This window comes from Lithobates pipiens, unplaced genomic scaffold, assembly GCF_037356315.1.
Source record: "Lithobates pipiens isolate NorthernLeopardFrog02 unplaced genomic scaffold, aLitPip1_a1.2 Scaffold_18, whole genome shotgun sequence".
Classification (NCBI taxonomy): Eukaryota; Metazoa; Chordata; class Amphibia; order Anura; family Ranidae; genus Lithobates; species Lithobates pipiens.
In genome coordinates, this window is record NW_027507758.1 from 431,192,455 (window position 1) to 431,214,576 (window position 22,122).

General features: G+C 41.2%; 1 protein-coding gene across 1 annotated transcript in view; it reads right to left on the bottom strand.

Moving 5' to 3' along the window:
* Positions 1 to 22,122, bottom strand: part of GFM1 (G elongation factor mitochondrial 1) — a 56,559-nt gene that overhangs the window by 33,846 nt on the left and 591 nt on the right. Inside the window, exons 2-11 of the mRNA XM_077488079.1 lie at positions 18,859 to 19,011; positions 16,108 to 16,240; positions 9,228 to 9,432; positions 9,012 to 9,128; positions 8,691 to 8,841; positions 8,436 to 8,590; positions 6,443 to 6,524; positions 5,703 to 5,840; positions 3,269 to 3,370; positions 1,368 to 1,424 (exon numbers count right to left, since the gene is read on the bottom strand). Of these exons, the coding sequence (XP_077344205.1) occupies positions 1,368 to 1,424; positions 3,269 to 3,370; positions 5,703 to 5,840; positions 6,443 to 6,524; positions 8,436 to 8,590; positions 8,691 to 8,841; positions 9,012 to 9,128; positions 9,228 to 9,432; positions 16,108 to 16,240; positions 18,859 to 19,011 (1,293 nt within the window). The remainder of the gene's footprint in view (positions 1 to 1,367; positions 1,425 to 3,268; positions 3,371 to 5,702; positions 5,841 to 6,442; positions 6,525 to 8,435; positions 8,591 to 8,690; positions 8,842 to 9,011; positions 9,129 to 9,227; positions 9,433 to 16,107; positions 16,241 to 18,858; positions 19,012 to 22,122) is intronic.

Here is a 22,122-nt window from a genome sequence, read left to right on the forward strand (position 1 = left end):
GGCGCTCAGGCGTGTTCGCATGGTCCACGTGCAGAGCCCGCCAGGAAGTCGGCGCAGTGCTGCGCTAATCACAGGCAGGGAGACATTACCCCAATGCGTGGCTGCAGAGATCGGGCAATGACTTCCTGGCGGGCTCTGCATGTGGACCATGCGAACACGCCTGAGCTCATCCCTAATTAAGGCATACAGGCAGGGGGGTGTGCTTAGCTGGGAAAACCCCTCCTCCCCTACAGAGGACAACTGGCATGTATGACATAATTTGCCTAGGCCTGGAAACCAGGAAGTAACTGAAAAGTAAAAAAAAAAAAAAAACCAAACAGCGCTTCAAACAAGCGAATATAACATAACATACCTTCCTATCCATTTACAAATGCTAGCAGAATAAGGATTACAAATAATCAATGTTGATTGAGAGTGAAGTTATGATTCAATGGCAACCCCACGCATCAAGCGCTCACACTCACCAAAATGCATGGTTCTTTGATATCATCTGTTTTGGCGTGACAGATAAAAAAAAAAAAAAATTGTACCTGCATTTTTTTTGTTGCATGTTTTACATAGATGAGGCTAAACTGCTAAAAAAAAAAAAAAATAATAAAAAAAAAAAAATAACCACCTCTGAGGTCTTGTAAAATTCCAGCTTTACAGTGTGTTAGGAAACGTATTTAATGATATGATGTAAGAGAAGTGTAGTGTAATACTTTGTAATCTACAAAAGATTAAGTCTTGGGACTTGTTCACACCATGAGGTGTGTTTGGGCGCACATGCTTTTTTTAGGGTAGCCCATTAACTTCACAGGGTTGCTGTGCTGTGAAGTTAATGGGCTACCCTAAAAAAAGCATGTGCGCCCAAACACACCTCATGGTGTGAACAAGTCCCAAGACTTAATCTTTTGTAGATTACAAAGTATTACACTACACTTCTCTTACATCATATCATTAAATACGTTTCCTAACACACTGTAAAGCTGGAATTTTACAAGACCTCAGAGGTGGTTGTTTTTTGGTGATGGACACACTGGGTTTTATTTATGAAAGCTGGAGAGTGAAAAATCAGGCTCACATCTGCATAGAAACCAATCAGCTTCCAAAGTCTTATTGCCAAAGCTTAAATTGAACAAGCTGAGGTTAGAAGCTGATGATTGGTTTTTATGTAGAAGTGAGCCTAATTTTGCACTCTCCAGCTTTAGTAAATAAACCCCATTATGTCAGAAACAGTCACTGAACATGTTTTATTTATATACAAGTGTTTGCAAGAAAAGGCAATAAAAATAATTCTGTTCGTATATTTACAATCTGCCATCAAAAAACTGTCTGAAGACAAACAATGATCAACGAAGCAAACAAGATGGCTGTCAGCATCTTACCTTGTTGACAGGTTTCATTGCTACAGAGATGACTGGATCCGGTACATGGATGGACTCCTGTAACCAAGAAGAGGATCTATCATATCTAACAGAAAACAGATGTGTCAAAGTACTATACAGATCTTACACCACTTATTACAAACGGTCTGTTTTGACTATTATACAAGCAAATCTGGAGGTAGGGGTTGCTTAGAAACGTATTACACCCTAAATATTGGTATAACATGTAATATGTTGCTAAAGTTGGAATTGGAGTTTGAAGGGTTAGTTTTCACAAATGAAAAGGCAAAGTAACTCCGTTACGTAGTCATATGACCAACCCTGACCAATAAGTGTTTTCTATTGCTTGCATAATAATTTTACACAGACTTTGGCACTGCGTAGTAATGTTTTAAAGTGCCGGGCTGGGAGGGAGACAGAAAATTAGCTTCACACAATGTACATGCAACAGGAACAAAAGAAGCGGGGAGGGTGTAAGTTGACTTTCATTTTTTTGTGAAAAGATAAACTGACCCTTTAATGAGGAGAACCTTTCAACACATGTGCTGCATTATTTCACTGTCCTGGCAATGAATGCCTCCAAGGAGGAACGCTAAACCTGCACCAATTTTTGCTGGTATCCAGATGCTGAAGACCATCAGCAAAGTTTCACAAAATTACATCAAATGGCAGGTTATTTTTTTTACTGAGCTCTGACAAATTAGATTTGCTATAAACCATACCCTGTTGGTGGCATTAAAGGTTGTGAAGCCGAAACTCTGCTACAGTGTTGACACACATACTATACTATAATATTATATATATATATATATATATATATATATATATATATATATATATATATATATATATATATATATATATATATATATACATATACACACACATCCACATTTTTACTGCTCTGACAGGAGAAACAAACCCCTAAAAAAACAAAACCCTAAAGCCTGGTACACACTATTATCTTTTCTTTTGCGTTCAACCCCTCGGGTTGAACGGAAAAAAAGCTGTCAGCTCCGGTCAGAGCCACTGTACTAACCATGCAAAGTCAGTTCAGCGATCTCCCTTGCTGAGCTATTGTTTTCTGACAAGGGGATGGCCCCCCGCCAGAACACTCCGATTAGTGCTTTTAGCCAATTGCAGAGAGCGCTAATCAGGAGTCGACCAGCAGCTGGTTTTCCAGCATGCGTGCCCAGCTTCTGTCTGTCAGACCGACATACACATGGGCCAAATTTTGGCCATTTTTTTTTTAAACCGCCCGTTCTCTCCCGACATTTTGCCAATGTGTACCCTGCTTTACACAGTATAAGATTAAATTGTTTCTCATCCAACGGCATGATGGGCTGTATGAATTCTTTAGAGGCCTTATATAAAATAGTTCATTTCTGATACTGTAGTAAAGATTGATATTTTTGTTTATTGCAACCACATCCCCCATTTACTAGCTCTTCTCTGGGAATAATAATTGAACATAGTTAGTAAGGCTGAATAAAGACACCAGTCCATCCAGTTCAACCTGAGTGAGTGTCTACAATTGTCCCTATCCCTGTACATTGCACACTCACATCGGTCCCTACCCTCAAGGAGCCCACAATCCAAGGTCCCCATTCATATACTAGGGCCAATTTTTTGGACAGAAGCCAATCAACCTACCAGCATGGCTTTGGAGTGTGGGAGGAAACCGGAGTACCCGGAGGAAACCCATGCAGGCACAGGGAGAACATGCAAACTCCAGGCAGGTAGAGTCATGGTTGGGATTTGAACCAGCGACCCTTTTTACTGCTAGACGAGAGTGCTACCCACTACACCACTGTGCCGCCCACACCACTGACTTTTACGGAACTTTCGTTTCTGTAGTCACACTAAGGATGTCCATTTAAAACCATGGGCATGTAACTTACCATAGATAGATTGTCATTGGATTTGCTGGTAAAGGTGTCTCCACTTGCACAGTCAATCCCAAATAATGCACAGATGTCTCCTGCAAAGACCTCATCTACATCCTTGAAAAACAAATTTCAAGAAACAGTTTCTTATAAGGGGTGCAATTATTCAGACTGGAAAAAAAAACTGAATGTTTTAATACTAATAAAAATGTTAATGTGCACCTAAATCCACACTTTAAATTTAAAAAGAAACTGAGTCGCTGGCACTTACCACTGCAACAAACAGGTGTACACAACACCTCACCAGAAAATTGCTGCCTGAGAAACCAATAGAGTAATACAGAATACATTAAAGCCCCATACACACTATCAGATTTTCTGCGGATTTTTATTTTCAGATTTACCAAAACCACATAATATGAGGTAAACCTTAGGAGTTTCAATTTGTATGCAATCAGGCAGGCCCTTGTACTACATGGTTTTGGTAAATCTGAAGACAAAAATCAGCAGAAAGTCCGATAGGGTGTATGGAGCTTAAGTCTAATAAATGGTGAATACAACCACTTTAACTGCTTCCCGCCACCACGCCCTCGGCCCTTTAACCCCTTTAATTGCTTCTATATGTCGAATGGTGGAGGCGGGCATTTGGGTCATGTGACCACTGTGATTGGCTGTCACATGATCATAAAGCTCTCGATCACAAGCTCGGGAGCTTTTTAATCCCCACCGGCATCTATGCTGGGCGCACGCACTCAGAACAGAAATGTTTACATTTAGGTTGACTCTGTGCAACCTCTCTGTGTTAAAGCCCATCATAGTAGAAAGGATTACCAGCTTTCCACCTAGTGACCAATTAAAAGGGAGAAGAATGGTAAACAACTGGGGGGAGAATGCAGCGTTGTTGAACAGCCAGCTCTAACAAAGCTTTACAGTGCAACTAAAGGCACAGTAAGCAGCGGCCAAAACAAGGTCAGCCCTATCAGAATTGTTTCAACACTTCCTGGTTACAGAATGCACCCTGCCATCTCAATAGCAATGCATTTCAAGGCACAGCCTCTCTTTCTCAATTCTTTAGCTTCCTCTGGATACCAGCTGTTGTGCAGACTGATGCGGTTCCGTCCACCCCTCACTGTGCCTGCGATTGTGCTGTACAGCTTTCTAAGGGCTGTTCAGCATTGTTGCACTCTCCTCTAAGCGTTGTACCATGTGAATATCAATTTTATGAATGGTTTGAGGATTTCAACATTTTTATTAAAGGATCACTAAAGGCATTTTTTTTAAAGATTAAATAACAAACATGTTATACTTACCTCCACTGTGCAGCTCGTCTTGCACAGAGTGGCCCCGAGCTTGCTCTTTGGGGGTCCCTCGGCGGCTGTCTTGGCTCTCTCCTGTAAGGACTCAACTTCATGCGAGCTCCCTCGCATGATGTGGAGTGCTTCCGGCCGTGCTCCCGTGATACCGCTGGTGGCCGTAGCCACTCACTGTATCACTCGGCCCCGCCCCCGGCGTGCTGTGTCGTTGGATGTGATTGACAGCAGCGCTGCTTTCAATCCATCCACTCTAGCCAATCAACGGCCAGGGTGATCGGCGAAGAGGATGTTAGGGGCGAGCGCGGCACTTTCGAGGGGTCAGGCAAGTAAAACGGGGGGGGGGGGGCGGCATTGTTGGATGTTTTTTCACCTTAATGCATAGAAAGCATTAAGGTAAAAAAACTTTTACCCTTACAACCCCTTTAAAGTTTCTTTTTTTTTTCTTTTTTTATTTACTAGTGTTGTGTTCTATAATTATTTTATAGTCTCCCAGACAGCAGAGATGAAGAGAAGACATCACTTTTTCCAGGAAGCTGTCAACAAAAATTTAGACGAGCTGGTAGTAGGAGGGGTATCCATGGCTGACTTACTTTTTTGCCAGTGTCCACTGTTACTGTAGGTGGCAGTAAAAAACAAAATGTGAAAGACTGTGTCCCTTAACAGACAAGAAGGAAAAAAGGATTTGGCTTTAGATATTTTTTAGGGACTGAGCTGTTGATTAAAGAAAGTTTGCTTTAAAGTATATCAGGTAAAAAGTGTATCCATAGCCAAAACCTTTTCTTAGTTGGATAGAGTGGGGAAGGATTATAACACCTATAAGAGTCAAAAGATTTTGTTGAAGAGATTCCTGGTGATAAAAAAAAATAAAAAAAAGGAAGGATTGCCCCCAAGAAGCGAATGGAAATTTCTAACAACAACACAGACTGAAGTAAAAAAAGAAAATGTATAAATCAGAGGAATAATAGAACCTCTGTCAGCTTTTTAATGTCGTCACTCGTCACATATTAGTATAGCTCCTATATGTACATATTGGCAAATGGGTTAGAGGTAAATATCACTAATGGCTGTTAGTTTATACAAGTATTAAACAAATCAGGTAATATATATTTTCTCAGTACTCATGAAAAGCACAGTACCTCCATTACGTCAGCATGAAGACAGACAAGCCTCTGTACACGGACTTTCTTTCCCGTTCTTGTATTGTAAATATAGTCTCCCTTCTTCAGCATTCCCTGGTACACGCGGACATACGTCAGCTGACCAAAGCGACCAGCCTAAACCAGACGAAAAACAAAAAGGCACATTTTTCACTGAAGAAACATGTTACTTCCTGATTGGGTTGTTAGATCATACACAACTTCTGCAAAACGGACTTAAAGAGGAGCTGCACCTTTCAAAAAAAATATTAAAAGTCAGCAGCTACAAATACTGCAGCTGATGACTGTTAATAAATGAACACTTACCTGTTCCAGGGTCCAGCGATGTCTGCAGCAGATGACGCGCAATCGCTCGTCTCTCAGCTACCCCCGCCGTCATCCTTTGTCAGGGAAATCGGGAAGTGAAGTGTTGCGGCCCAGAGTTGCCATTCTTATCATTACTTTACTACTTTGGGAGCCACTGACCCAGTTACATATCAGGGGGTTCCAGCAAATAACATGTTAGGTTTATTCCACGTAAGTGACTCACCAAGCAGTACAGTAACAATAGGAATGACATCTTTGGAACATAGGCCTTCAAGAATAAGTCATATATAGCGCTGCTCATTTTTATCCTGATAGGTTCCCTCAAGGTGAAAACTGTAAGTGAGGGGTTAAGCCATAGTCTTTTCTTACATTTGACAAATTCAATTAAAAACTTAATCAAAAAATACACCTACCTCTAGCTTGAATGCCAGTCCAACAAATGGATGAGAGCCATCCCTGAGAGAGCTCATCAATATCTTTGCAGACTCTTCACTTCTAAAAAGAAAAACATGTTTACCATTGTTAAAGGAGTTAAGATAAATGGACAAGTACACATTGAGCAATTGTCACCTGTTTACACAGCAAACATCTAGCTCAGTTACAAAGAAAACCCAAATGCCTATCTACATTTTTACATAGATTACCAACAGACATGTGCATTTAACCCTTTCACTTCCAAAGCCGTTTGGTTTAGGTTTTTTTTTGCAATTTTTTTAAACATTTAAAAAATCCTTTTTCGGCCTTAAGATTAGCTTAAACACCCAAAACATTACATATTTTCTAAAAGCAGACACCCCGTAGTCTTAAAAAGGGCTCCAGCATGTCAGAGTCAAGAAAATTGGCTTTTCAGTTTTTAAAATCCTGGATTGGGGTCCAGAGGATTTAAAATTTTTGAGAAAAAAAAAAAAAAAGAAGCCTCTAACCCCGTTCTAAGATTTGCTGATGACCAGCAAACTTGTGTGTGCAGGTGTACACAGCCTTTTTAATCAAGGACATTGCATGAGGGCTCCACCCAGGAAACAAGAGGTCCCCTGCCTGACTTCTCCTTTAAATAAAAGTGAGCCACGCACCATGATACAGTATTTCGTAGCTGGTCTAATCTCACTGGAAAGGACTACTACTTGAGCGAAACCTCCAAATATCACAATTGATACCCAACAAGTCTTAAAATTGCACGGGCCTGTGAAATAACAGCAAAACTTTGTTACCCTAAATTCTTCATAGGCGCCACTTTAAACATGACTAATGGCCTTAGAATTTTTGTTCTCACTCATGTGCAGGACGAGATGTAACATTTGTAGCACAATCAATGGATTTTGCTTACAGGTGTCCCCCATTTTTTGTTTATATGTGTGTTTATGTAGGAGTTTAAGTGCTTGTGTAACTTTATTTTCTCACTAAACTTTTTATATCACATGTTGGGCAAACGGTCCCCTATGTAATACGGTTTATGACTGGTTCTCTTTTAGACTCCTTACTAGTCCTACATTGAAGCTAATAAAGCACATAATGTGCTCCATTAGCTTCAAGAAAGCCCATGCAACCATCACCCCTAAGAGTTAGTAATTTGCCATGTTTTACATTTTCATTCTAGAATTTAGATACTCTTTATCCAACATTCATGAAGCATAACCTGCTAGTCCTCACAAGACCAGCCCCTAACACATACATGCATTTTTCCCTAAAATTTTTGTAATAATTAATATAATGGTACATAAAATAAATATGCTAAAACTTTGTATGCATTTTTTCATATCACTTAAATTTGGTGCACTTTTTTCCAGATTTTCAATCCCAATCAAAAGCAACTAAGAAATAAAAAAAAACAATGTTCTGCATTTATGCACACCACTGTAAAGCTGGCTCTACGTGGATCGAAATTCAGTCTGATCAGCAGGGACTGGCCTAATTTCGATCCATATATGGCCACTATGCTTGAACAGAAGTCGATCTGCCGAATTACTTCTGCTTATCCGCTCTATTGGAAAAAAGCTGCTTGATCAGCAGCATGACAGGCTATAGACTGCAGCTCTGATCAGTTTAATTTTGACGGCAGGGGAATCTTTCTGCTGTCAGAATACAATGACACAGTGGGAAGAATTGCCCCATTCACCTCAAATGTGTGGATGGGGGAATCGTGTCAGTTTTTTTCATTCAACCTGCTAGTTGACTCATGTATGGCGTTTTTGACTTAATGCTGTTGACACCTAGCAGAAATTAAGATTTTCTTCTTAAGTTCCAAGCTTTTTGATTAAAGTTTATTTGGGAAGTGCATCTAGGAACTAGAAATTACAAATATTTCCTAAAAGAACAGCACCTTTGGCTGTGACCTCAATTTACACGTCAACATTTTATTGCTAATAATACACAGAAACATAGCATACAACTTATCGAACGCTGACTTACTGTTCATTGAGGATGGCATAGTTGGACACCTCAGCAGGGTTTGGAAGATAATCCAGTACAGAATCTAGAAGGGGCTGGACACCCTTATTTTTTAGGGCACTTCCCAGCAGAACAGGTGTAAATACTCTCTTCAATGTAGCTCTTCGGATGGCCAACTGAGGAAAAAAAAAAAAAAAGTTAAATGTTAGTCTCCTCACATATAAGAAAATGAAAAAAGAGAAAAAGAAGACAGTCATATTTATGTCCATGGTCCACCTTTAAGTCAGCAGCAGATGGGATTTTCTCTTCTAGGAACATCTCTCCAAGAATTTCATCCGAATTGGCCACACTTTCTATCAGCTCTTGTCTACTATCTGCAACCTCCGCTCTGAACTCAGCTGGAATATCCTCATATCGCACATGCTGCCTGTAAGAATATTATAGAGCATATTTATTACAGAATAAAAGCAGTGTTGGTCTCAGCACAGTGAGCACATTGCTGCTTATGGCCCTATAATAACAAATAAGCCAATTGCTTCCTTATCTCTATAAGTGCAAACAATAATATAGAGAAAACACTTTGCAAACTATACATACCCAAATTCTCCATCAAAATATACAGCTCGTTCTTCAACAAGGTCTATGACACCTTTAAAGTTACTCTCAAGTCCAATAGGAATCTGGACAAATGCTGCATTGTGGTTCAGTTTGGACCTGTTGTATAAACAAAACAAAAAAAAAGGGCCAGGTCCTGTGACTTCTACATTGTATGATCTCTTCCAAAATTCATACAAAACGTTCAGTGATACTCACTTGAGCTGCTGCAGGGCCCTTACAGGATTGGAGCCTTGCCTGTCAAGCTTGTTGATGAAAGTTAGGAAGGGGACATTGTATCGCTTCATCTGTCTGTTAACTGTCATAGTTTGGCACTGAACCCCTCCAACTGCACACAAAACAAGGACAGCCCCATCCAGTACCCTCAGTGATCGCTCAACTTCAATTGTAAAATCCACATGACCTGGAAGATAACCGGGAAAAGCAAAAAAACACTGTCACATATCAACACCAAGTAATAAATGAAAGCAAGATTAAATAACTGTAAATAAAAAAAAAAAAAAAAAAGTGTCGACAGTCAAGGAATAAAATCTTAAAATGTCATACAAACTGAGAATAAGAAACAAAAATTGCTGAAAAGCTCTCAGCAGTAAACATGTCATGAGATACAACTTTCTTTCATTAATTTTACTGCAGTTATGAGCAAAAAAATAAATAAAATCATGAAAAAACAAGCCACCACCATGCTCAACACTGGGGATGGTATTCTTGTCATTGTTGACCCCTCTCCAAACACAACGATTATAGTTGTGACCATAAAACTATCACTCCAGATTACAGTTTACCAGAAGCTGTGAGGCAAGTCGAGGTATTGCTGGGCATATTGTAATCAGGCTTTTTTGTGGAACTGGCATATTAAAGGCTTCTTTCTGGCAACTCAACCATGCAGCTAATTTTTAATATTAGGACACTTACCTGTCCTGGAAGCACAAATATAAATAGCATATTTCTTAAGTGTTTTTAACTATTCTATAAACATAAAATATAGATATGCTTATCCTGTAGAAGTACCATGCTTAGGTTGCTTCTGAATCAATATATATGTCTACTGCTGGCCATAAACAGTACAATCCCATTGTAGAATCTTTACATTCATAAACAAGCACTAGGACCCACCTGCTTTAAATAAATTAGATTGCTCAGTAGTTGGTAAATGTAAAGGACATTGCACAATCTGGTAATTAGGTGTATGACCAACTCAAAGTGAATCTGTGCTGTGAGTGCAGGGCAAAACAGCTTCACTTATACAGTTGGGAAAATAATTATTTTATCCCCTGCAGATTTTGTAAGTTTGCCCACAAAGATATGAAGGGTCTAGAATTTTTAACATATGCATATTTTAAATGATGCAAAACAAAACAAAAACAAAACAAAACAAAAACAAAAAAAACGTGTAGCGCTTTTAAATTTGATAAACTCACTTCAATAACATGAACATATAAATCATAAATTCCATTAGCTCTTCCCCACAGTTATTACCTTTTGTTTCAACTTGACCCTCCCTTCTAGATTGTAAGCTCTAACAAGCAGGGCCCTCTGATCCCTCCTGCATTGATTTGTATTGTAAGTGTACTGTCTGCCCTCATATTGTAAAGCACTGCGCAAACTGTTGGCGCTATATAAATCCTGTATAATAATAAATAATAATGCCCCTAGTGGGAGTGTTGAATATAGCACCTAGTGGTAGTACAAAAAAAAAAAAAAAAAAAAAAAAAACACACAGAATACAATGTGTGTAACCAGTGACCTCTAATGGACAAAGGAAATATAACACAACACATGATATGTCAAGAAAAAGTCCATATATTCAGTGATATCTTCTGTGAATAAATTGCTATTCTCATGCAATCCAGCGGTGAATACTAGAGAAAATAAGTGACTTGACACCCAGTGGATCCTCCACCAGTCACAGTATACGCTCACCTCCCAAAGCGGCCCCCAATTAGCCCAATTAATGCCCTCCCCTTTGAGGTCTCAATCCAGTATCTCTTAAGCTCCCAACAGCGGACTAGTAACTAATAGGCAATATACAATGAAAGACCTCATAACATGCAACACCATGGGGGTGGTGTATTGCATCCAATGTCCTTGACAGCGACAATACATTGGAAGGACAAAACGGAAACTGGCAAAGAGAATACAAAAACATATTTACAACATTACGACGGGTTTTACAAAACATCACCTATCACAACGCTTAAGGAATTTCATCACCAGAGCCAAGCCCAGAGTGTATTGAGGGTATTGAGAACTATCAGAGCCGATGGAGGGGGGGGGGGGGGGTCTGATAAAATAAAGTCATTGAGTAAACGCAAATCATGGTGGATTCGTGAGATGCATTCTCTCCAGCCAAATGGATTTAATGTAGACTCCGATCTTAATTGTTTTATCACCGATAAGTATAAATAAGCAGGCTGGGTGGTACAGTTGAAATTAATTTACTCTCCCATTAGTATAATAATACGCTTACCTTCTTTCCAGATATATGCCCATTATTGGGTGATGTGGATATAGTTAATATTTAAATGCCCATATACCTTTATTTCAGGCTCACCACCAAAGTTTTGGGGTAAATGCTGCTATCAGGGTATAAATGCTATCTTTGGCCCGATCTAAAGTATGTAGGAAGTTTTGGCTTCTTGGTCATAGGTAATATAGGGCAGTGCCTGATGAGATATGGTTTAAGCTTAGGGGTTCTGAGTGGAACCCTAGTGCAGTTATGTGCTGGTATTACGACCTTCAGGTGGGGCTATCATAATATAAGTGTGTAATTATTTTATTTACAGTATATGTTTTTGATTACTGTATTTAAATTGGCGTATAACACGCACCTTTTCCCCCTTAAAATCAGGGGGGAAAAATTGCAGGTGCGTGTTATACGCCGATCCTCTACAGTTTTGAGCCTCTGGGAGGCCTTCGGCCACTCTCGGTGGCTTTCGGGTGCCGAGAACGGCCCGAAAGGTGAGAACTACCGAGATACACAGGACATTCAGCTCTGTGTATCTCAGCGGCACCATTTAAAAAAAAAAAAAAAAAGCTGCAAATAAAACTGACAAGGCTGCAATTGATGTTGACAAGGGTACAACGATGGACAAGGCTGCATGACAAAGCTGCAAATGACACTGACAAGACTGCAATGATGGACAAGTCTGCAGATGGACATTTAAATGTAAGTTTTTTTTCCTTAAAATTCCCTCCTAAACTTGGGGAGCATGTTATACGCCGATAAATATAATATGAATTAATGTAATCATCAAATCATCGGCACTCCTCGGCCATCTAATAAAACTTTAGTCAGATAGTAGATACACCATTTTTAGCGATTAGTGATTTTCATAATTACTATTTAATATTTCATTTTCAAAATTTTATTCCTTTTTAGTCTGTCCTATATTTTTCTCAGAGTAGTGATGGATTTTTCAGTCCCCTCTACCTTAATATGTAATGTATTCTAAGTAAGGGTTAAATGTATTGTATGTTAATTATTGTTTAAACATTAAATAATATTAAAATATGACGGCGGGTGATTTTTTAAGTTCCTCCCATCTAGGCTATTATATGTATTGTTTTTGGTTTTTCCATACAAGATTAGACTTTTTAGATGTTCATAACATATCCTTGTAACCACTGTTGCTGTTGTTCAGAAGAAAGGACTTGCAAGACAAAGGCATAATGAGCTAGTATGCATAGCATACTAGCTCATTATGTAATACTTACATGAGATCGAAGCTCCTGATGCAGTGCCCATACACAGCAACGGCTGGTGACATTTCTCCCTGAAGTTATTTCCAGCTATCGCAGCTCCGTCGCTGTGATTGACCGGAGCCGCGATGACGTCACATTCGAGCGGGAGCCGGCGGTAACGGGACACACTCGCTGAAGCAAACGGCACGTACGTGCCATTGCTTCAGTGCGCATGTGCCGATGTAGTCGGCACATGCAGATACAGGGGATATCTTCTAAGTCGTACAGGTCTAGGAGATATCAGGGGTAGCTACAGGTAAGCCTTATTATAGGCTTATCTGTAGCAAAAAGTGGATTGTTAGGGTTTACAACCACTTTAAGAATACAAGTTTTTTCTTAGGCTTGTCATTATTCCCTATGGAGTTTTATACTCATGAAAAACATCACTAGGAAAATGGCTGCGACAAGCTTCTAGGAAATGGCCACCGTGGTGTTATGATACAGACATCTTTTGGTCATTTTCTCCCCCCCCCCCCCCCCCAAGTAGAATCACCAACAAAATGGCAGTGGGACCATGGAAAAATGGCCACCGAACAGAGTATGTTTTTAATTTTCATTGGTTTGGGATCAGTATAAATATCAGACGATGATTACAGGCACATAACCTTTGATAAAGTCGCAGGAGAGTGACGAAATGCATCGGGGGGGGGGGGGGGGGTATGTTACGCCATTGCATCATTGCAGGAAGTACAGGATAATCCATGAGGGCAGCAGGGCCTAGGACTTGCAGACAATTATGTGACCCCAGGGACGGATCTGTATTTGTTTGAACTCATCCCCTGTATGCACCAGGGCTAGTGCATTCTTAAAGTCAGTGGAATAGTTGCATGCGTTTTAAATAAATTTTGTTTTACAGTATTACACTATACTAGTTCCTTCTATTATCTTTATATTACCATCACCTATGAGAGACCACACTTGCAGGAGTCCACTGTTGGGAGCTTAAGAGATACTGGATTGAGACCCCAAAGGGGAAGCGCTACTTGGCCTAATTGGGGGCCGCTTTGGGAGGTGAGTGCATAGTGTGACTGGTGGAGGGTCCACTGGGTGTCAAGTCACTCATTTACTAGTATTCACTGCTGGATTGCATGAAGATAGAAATGTATTCACAGAAGAGATCACTGAACATATGGACTTTTTCTTGACATATCAGATTTCCTTTTTCCACTAGAGGTCGCTGGTTACACACATTGTATTTGTGTTGTTTGTAATACCCTTAGGTGCTATAGTGAACACTCCCACTAGGGGCATTGCAATTCATTTATGATTATAATGTTCATATTATTGAAGTAACCTTATCAAATTTAAAAAAGAGGTAACGATTCACATTTGTTGTTTTGCTTTATTTTGGTCCGCTAATAACAGTTGGTGTTAAGAAGCAACCTCTTACATTGCAAAATGTATAGCACTTATTTTTAGAGTAGCGCAGAAGTACATTTCTTTTCATATTTTAAATGCGACAGAATATACATCAAAAATCCAGAAAAACTGGTAACTAACTTTCACCTTCCCCTCGATAGGATTAAGGCCTGAAGACTGGCTAGGCCACTCCATGACTTTAATGAGCTTCTTCTTGAGCCACTCCTTTGTTGTCTTGGGGGGTTTGTTTTGGATCATGGTTATGCTGGAAGACCCATATTTAGTGTTCTGGGAAGAATGATCCCATCCAAGGATTTACAATACATGGCCCGTCCATTGGCCCCTCAATGCGGCAAAGTCGGCCTGTACCTTTAACAGAGAAACAGCCCCAAAGCATGTTTCCACCTCTGTGCTTGACTGTTGGGATGGTGTTCTTAGGGTCAGTCAGCATTTTCCTTTCTCCAAACACGGCCAGTCGAGTTAATGCCAAAGATCTCAATTTTGGTATCATCTGACCACAGCACAACAACAATCCTTCTCTGAATCATTTAGATGTTCACTGACAAACTTCAGAAAGGGACCTTGCGGGTGCTGCAGGATTTCAATCCATGGCGGCGTATTGTGTTACCAATGGTTTGTTTGGCGACTGTGATCCCAACTGCCTTGAGATCATTCACCTGCTCCTCCCGTGTAGTTCTGGGCAGATCCCTCACTTTTCTGACGATCATCCTTACCCCATGAGGCGAAATCTTGCATGGAGCTCCAGAACAAGAGAGACTGATGGTTATTTTGTATTTCTTCTATTTGGGAATAATGGAAGAAAGATTCTGTGGACAGGTGTCTTTTATACACAAATGAATTGTCGTTAGGACCACCTTCTTAAATTGACAGGACTAATCTGTACGTACCACATGAGCATACTGTAGCCAGTCTGTGGGAGCCAGAATTGTTGGTTGGTAGGGGATCAATCACTTATTTTACTCTACTCACTGAACTGTAACTCAATTTATAACATTTGTATTTAGTTTTTTCTGCATTTTTGGTTGATATTCTGTCGCTACCATTTAAAATACACCAATGATAACAATTATAGACCCTTCATTTCTTTGTAAGTGGGCAAACTTACAAAATCTGCAGGGGATCAAATACTTATTTTCCTCACTGTATGCTACCCTTCCCATCTACCTATACCACTCGCCTAAATACAGCCGCTCAGGGTTATACCTATGCCGCAGCAAAAATTAAAAGGCTGTTATTACTACCAAATGCAACCCATTCAAGTGAACAATGCACACAATTGCAGTACAGTGGGTCAAAGCAGGCAGTGAGGAGGTGACTTTCCATCTGTCAAACACCCTCTGAAAAGCAATCCACTCAGTGTGAGGCAAAAATATAGTTGCATATATGAACGAGCCCTTAGGGTGTTGAAATTTACTGGAGAGAAATTAAAAGAGATAATGACAACTGGCTTTTATTCTAGACTCAGAGCTCCAAACAAAGTAATTGTGTACTTATACCAAGAATATTTCAGTTAGGAAGAGTTTAAAAAATAAATAAAATGGCTCAGCAACAACAGGTTTTAATGAAAACTGATGTTTGCAACAACTTGGGGGCAAAATAAATTCCCCCCCAAAAAAAAACCCACACACACACCACGGAAGCATAGCAATGGGTGTAGCACAGAGACAAAGTAAGCTATTAAACTGGTCAAAGATAAAAATGCATTTGGGTTGCTATAGCCATTCCTTACTTAAGCCCCATACACATGCTTATTTTTGTCTTCAGATTTACCAAAATCTGAAGACAAAAACCAGCAGAAAATGTGATATTGTGTATGGGGCTTTAGGCTTTGTTTTATTGAACAGTGGTTATACCAGGTATATTGTTAATAGATGGCAATAAAGCCAAGAAAATGATGCCCCTTGAAGACATAAAACACATTATAAAGGGTTTTGGTCTTGGCCAGAGAACATACCTGGTGTATCAATTATGTTAATGTTGGTGTTTTTCCACATGGTGTAAGTGGCAGCAGACTGAATGGTGATACCTCTCTGGCGTTCTAGCTCCATAGAATCCATAACGGCGCCAACTCCATCCTTTCCTTTTACCTGCAAGAGAAATGATTACTTGAACTTCTCTGAAGGCACTCGATCAGCAGGAATAGTCCAACTTCTAGCTTTCTATAGACAGGGTATATCCTGATGTCCCCCCCCCCCCCCCAACTATAAGAGAAAATCTAATTTGTAGCAAGCAGATTTCTCTTTATTGCCTTCTTTCTTCATAAACTTTGACCAAAATGTATTCTGCTACATGTCTACGATAAAGAAAATCTTAATAAATGTATATTGATTGGTTTGTGTGAAAGTACCTATAGGTATAGTACCTATAAACCATGGTATAGATCAGGGGTGCTCAACCTGTGGCCCTCTGATGTGGCCTTCGACCTCAAACCAGGGAAGCACACTTCTATTATACCCTGTGGGTTTGGTGTGGTTTCTGAATGCGCACTAAAACTTGTGAATGCAGGAGTTTTGGTGCGCTTTCAGGAAGTGCACCACACCCACAAGACATATTAGAAGCTTGGCAAAGCACGGCTAACCCACAGGAAAGCTGCAGGTGTGGTGTGGGTAAACCCCAGGGCATCAGTGTGAAAGTAGCCTTATAGGGGGCTCAAAACAGTAAAGGCTCATTTGCGGTTTGGGGGTAGTAAAACCAAATAGACATGTTTTTAACACCCCCCCAACCACTAGTGTAGCGTCAAGGCTCACAATGGTGATCCAACCCATGCTCAAAGAGGCCATTGCAGCATCCCTGTCACATTCTGTTTTATATTTGGACAGGAGAGGTGGCAGGGGCAGCATATACAAGAACCAATTCTCTCCATTTTCCTCCTGCAACAGCTTCTCATCCTCTTCCTCCTGCCAGCATTCAGCAGCCTCAGGAGGAAAATGTTCATTATGCCAAAAAAAAAAAAAAAAATAAAAAAAAAAAAAAAAAAGTGACATTCTGAACCCATTTGATTTCATTGTGGCCCGTGACCATTACCAAATCACTTAAGTGGCCCGTGCTCTTCAAAAGGTTGAGCACCCCTGGTATATATACACTATAATTGTTATTTTTTAATACTACTAATGGGAGTGATCAGCAACTTATAATGGGACTGCGATAGTGTTGTCAGGCAATCCGACACTGACGCTGGGGGGAACTAACTAACTGCCACTGACATCACCAATTAAATTAATACAGTGATAATACTATAGACCATCATTGTACTAATGACACTGGCTGGGAAGGGGTTAGCATCTAGTGTGATTAAGGGGTTAAATGTGTACATGTGTGTACAGTGTGCTGCTTTTACTAACAGATCTCTAAGTTTCTCTTCCCCGCTTTGCAGGGATGAGAAACAGGAGAGATAATTCTCTCTGTACAGAGCTCTGTTGATTTTCAACACAGAAATCTGAGCTGGGATTTTACACAGCCAATCAGCAGGTCCCAGCCATGAATCATTGTTTGGGACTTGCTGACAAGCTCTCACCATGTACATTCAAAGCAAATGCCGGCCGGGAGCACACATGCGTGCACCCAAAACCCAGAAGTAGGCAGTGGCGCACGAGTATGTCACTTTGCCTACACCGGCCATCTATCTGCAGTACATTGCAGGAGGGAAGTGGTTAAGGAGAACTTTGGTCAGGTTTTTGCTTCTGTAGGTATCCCCATTAGGAAAACTCTCCTCTTCTATTTGCCCTAGTGACCACTATCACTAGGACCAAAAATGAAGGTAAATGTAAAAGTCGGAGAAGTCAGAAGAACCAAAAGGTTGTTCGCAATTTGGAGAGATTTATTCACTTCCTGTTGTGCCTAACGAACTAATTGCACATGGAAAGCAAAATAAAAACAAAAACCTAAAGGCCCCTACACACGGTCAGACTTTTTGACAACAAACATGCAAATTAGCTGTTTTGGAGCAACATCCGACTGTGTGTACGCTCCATCGGACAAACTTTTTCTGTTTTCATCGGACTTTTGTTGGCTGTGCGAACGGACAAACTTTCTGGCAACAAAAGTCCGATGGAGCAAAGTCCGACCGTGTGTATGCAAAAGCATCGGACTTTTGTACAAGGTACAAACACGCATGCTCAGAACCAATGCAAACGATCGGGCTGCAATACAGAAGTTGACCAAAGGTGGCGCTGGAGTCATTGAACGTCCTCTTTTGAAGTGGCGTCAGTACGTTGTGATGTCACTACGTTCGTGTTTGTTGTCAAAAAGTCCGATCGTGTGTATGCAATACAAACTTGTGGACCACGCCCTTTGTACAAAAGTCCACGGGAAAGTTTGTACAAAGTCCGACCGTGTGTATGGGGCTGAACAGTGGTTTTAACGCCAGACTCGATGCCCACACTGCAAGGGTTAATAGTTTTTGTGTAGGGGAACAATAAAAGGAGAGATACTTATGAGATCCTCTGCAGCTAGATCAGTCCCCATAGATTCTACACCCCTGCACTCTAGGATCCTGACATCAAGACCAGAACAGGGATATAGATGTGGGGACACAAAGAGCCAGTCCACAATTGTATCATTGGGGGCCACAGAATCAGGTAAATAAAACTGCTTCTCCTTCCCCCTGGACAAAATAAGCTTGAAGTGGTCTGTACCCGGAGTTGGGCTTTAACCATTCCAGATATGCTTTCGATATACTACAACCAATGGGGGGGGATTATCTTACCTCGTGCATTCGTGCTATTTTGCCAGTGTAGAAGAGAATACGCTCAGTCACGGTTGTTTTGCCAGAATCAATATGTGCAGATATCCCGATGTTGCGAATTCGTTCATTTGGAATTATGCCAGAGGAGCAATGCCGGCAGATGTTCAGAAGTAACTGAAAAAAAGGTAAGACCAATAAGAAATCAGAATTTTATTTCAGCCAATACATTAAAGTGCATCTCAAATCAAAAACCTTTTTTTTGGATAGTGTTGGGAAGGCATTTTTATGTGGTGACCCCACTTTAGAGGTTCTCCCCATTTGTCTTGGTGATGATTCTCACCAGGTCAAAAAGTAATTAGAAATCCAAAATTCAATGGATGTCCCCTGAACAGGAGGTGAGGGGAACTCTTCCAACAGAAACACCTGGTTCCATTGACAAGATATTTTCACTCACTTTGCCTCACACTTCCTGTTGTGTCTCCAGGGCAGGATGTTAGGGAGAAAACCACCTAAATGGGACAGGCAATGCAAACATCCAGTTTTCTAATCCTCCTCCTTTCTGCCCAAAACTATAAATTTTTGGCTACTTTTGGTGCCAATCATACTAAAATTGTCAGAAGTGTGCTCTGCCTTGCATTTTATGATTTGGCATTGGTACATGAAGACGGTTGATTCTGGGATGCCTGGTTTTAATTTTGCCATAGAGTGAAGGGGCCAAGCTACAAATGCTCATAGCACCAAACAGATGCAGCACAAAAGGTCAGCCACAATTGCCAACATACAGTAGCTCACAAAAGTGAGTACACCCCTCACATTTTTGTAAATATTTTATTATATCTTTTCCTGTGACAACACTGGAGAAATGACACTTTGCTACAATGTAAAGTAGTGAGAGTGTACAGATTGTATTACAGTGTGCATTTGCTGTCCCCTTAAAATAACTCATACACACAGCCATTAATGTCTAAACTGCTGGCAACAAAAGTGAGTACACCCCTAAGTGAAAATGTCCAAAATGGGTCAAAAGTGTTAATATTTTGTGTGGCCATCATTATTTTCCAGCACTGCCTTAACCCTCTTGGGCATGGAGTTGACCAGAGCTTCACAGGCTGCCACTGAAGTCCTCTTCCACTCCTCCATAATGACATCACGGAGCTGGTGGATGTTACAGACCTTGCATTCCTCCCCATTCCGTTTGAGGATCCCCCACAGATGCTCAATGGAGTTTAGGTCTGGAGACATGCTTGGCCAGTCCATCATTTTTATCCTTAGCTTCTTTAGCAAGGCAGTGGTTGTCTTGGAGGTGTGTTTGGGGTCGTTATGTTGGAATATTGCTCTGAAGCTCAGTCTCCAAAGGGAGGGGACCATGCTCTGCTTCAGTATGTCACAGTACATGTTGGCATTCATGGTTCCCTCGATGAACTGTAGCTCCCCAATGCCAACAGCACTCATGCAGCCCCAGACCATGACACTCCCACCACCATGCTTGACTGTAGGCAAGGCACACTTGTCTTTGTACCCCTCACCTGGTTGCCACCACACGTTTGACACCAGCTGAACCAAATAGAACCAAATACATTTATATTGGTCTCAGCAGAGCACAGGACATGGTTCCAGTAATCCATGTCCTTAGTCTGCTTGTCTTCAGCAAACTGTTTGCGGGCTTTCTTGTGCATCCTCCTTAGAAGAGGCTTCCTTCTGGGATGACAGCCATGCAGACCAATTTGATGCAGTGTGCAGCATATGGTCTGAGCACTGACAGGCTGCCCCCCTCATCCCTTCAACCTGTGCAGCAATGCTGTCAGCACTCATAGGTCATGGCGAGGTCTGTTCTGAGTGGGACCTGTCCTGTTAAACCGCTGTATGGTCTTGGCCACCATGCTGCACCTCAGTTTCAGGGTCTTGGCAATCTTCTTATAACCTAGGCCATCTTTACGTAGAGCAATAATGCTTTTTTTTCAGATCCTCAGAGAGTTCTTTGCCATGAGGTGTCATGTTGAACTCCCAGTGATCAGTATGAGAGAGTGATAACACCAAATTTAACACACCTGCTCCCCATTCATACCTGAGACCTTGTAACACTAACGAGTCACATGACAACAGGGAGGGACAATAGCTAATTGGGCCCAATTTGGACATTTTCACTTAGGGGTGTACTCACTTTTGTTGCCAGCATTTTAGACATTAATGGCTGTGTGTTGAGTTATTTTGAGGTGACAGCAACTTTACACTGTTATAGAAGCTGTACACTCACTACTTTACATTGTAGCAAAGTGTCATTTCTTCAGTGTTGTCACATGAAAAGATATAATAAAATATTTACAAAAATGTGAGAGGGGGGGGCGACTCACTTTTGTGAGATTCAGTATGTTGGATGCATATGAGAGGGAACAACTGTACAAAGAGATGGGTGTCAACAGACTTACATTCATTTTCAGTGACAAACTGGAGAATACTGAAGATGTAGGAACATTGTAGACTTCTCAAGAGTTGTAATATAACTGAAGGCAATTTAGTTTTGGATGGAGTGGAGAGGGATTAGAACTAGGGGTTTATCTGAGCAGCTGATTATTGTGGGCCGATATTCACATTTTTCAAATTGGTATCTGTCACAAACCTACCGATATTGTTCAGACCCCCCTGTCCCTGTGCAGCGCTCACTGCAGTCTCTGTCAGTGGTACGATGGGCAGCAGAGAGATGATATCATCTCTCACTGCTCGCCTCACATCACCGCTGTTCCGCCCCTACAGCAGGGCCCTGAAGGCTGCTCTTGACAGAGCTGTGGGCGAGCAGAGAGATAGTGATTTCATCTCTCACCGCCCTCCTGCATGTGGAAGTTTACCCGCTGGGACACCACTGGGGAGAGTCTGCCAGAAGTAGTGTAAGCAGTGACACGCCACATCTGGCTTGGCAGGTGACGGTGGCAAGTGACACGCCACATCTGGCTTGGCAGGTGACGGTGGCAAGTGACACGCCACATCTGGCTTGGCAGAGGCAAGTGACACGCTGGGTTAGCAGGTGGCAAGTGACAACCGAGATTTAGCATGTCACTTGCCACAGTCACCTGCCAACCAAGATGCGGCCCTGTAAAACTATATCGGCCGCCCCCTAACTAGAACACCTGTCAGTTTTGATTGCTGTCTGTGCCCCCATTAGAGATGTACACCCACTCTGGTTGTTCCATTACCATTGAAAGTAAAAGACAACCCAAAGCTGTCCCCAGAACATGAATAAAGGGGAAATCTTCCAATAGACACACTAATTCTGGTGACACGCAGGGATTC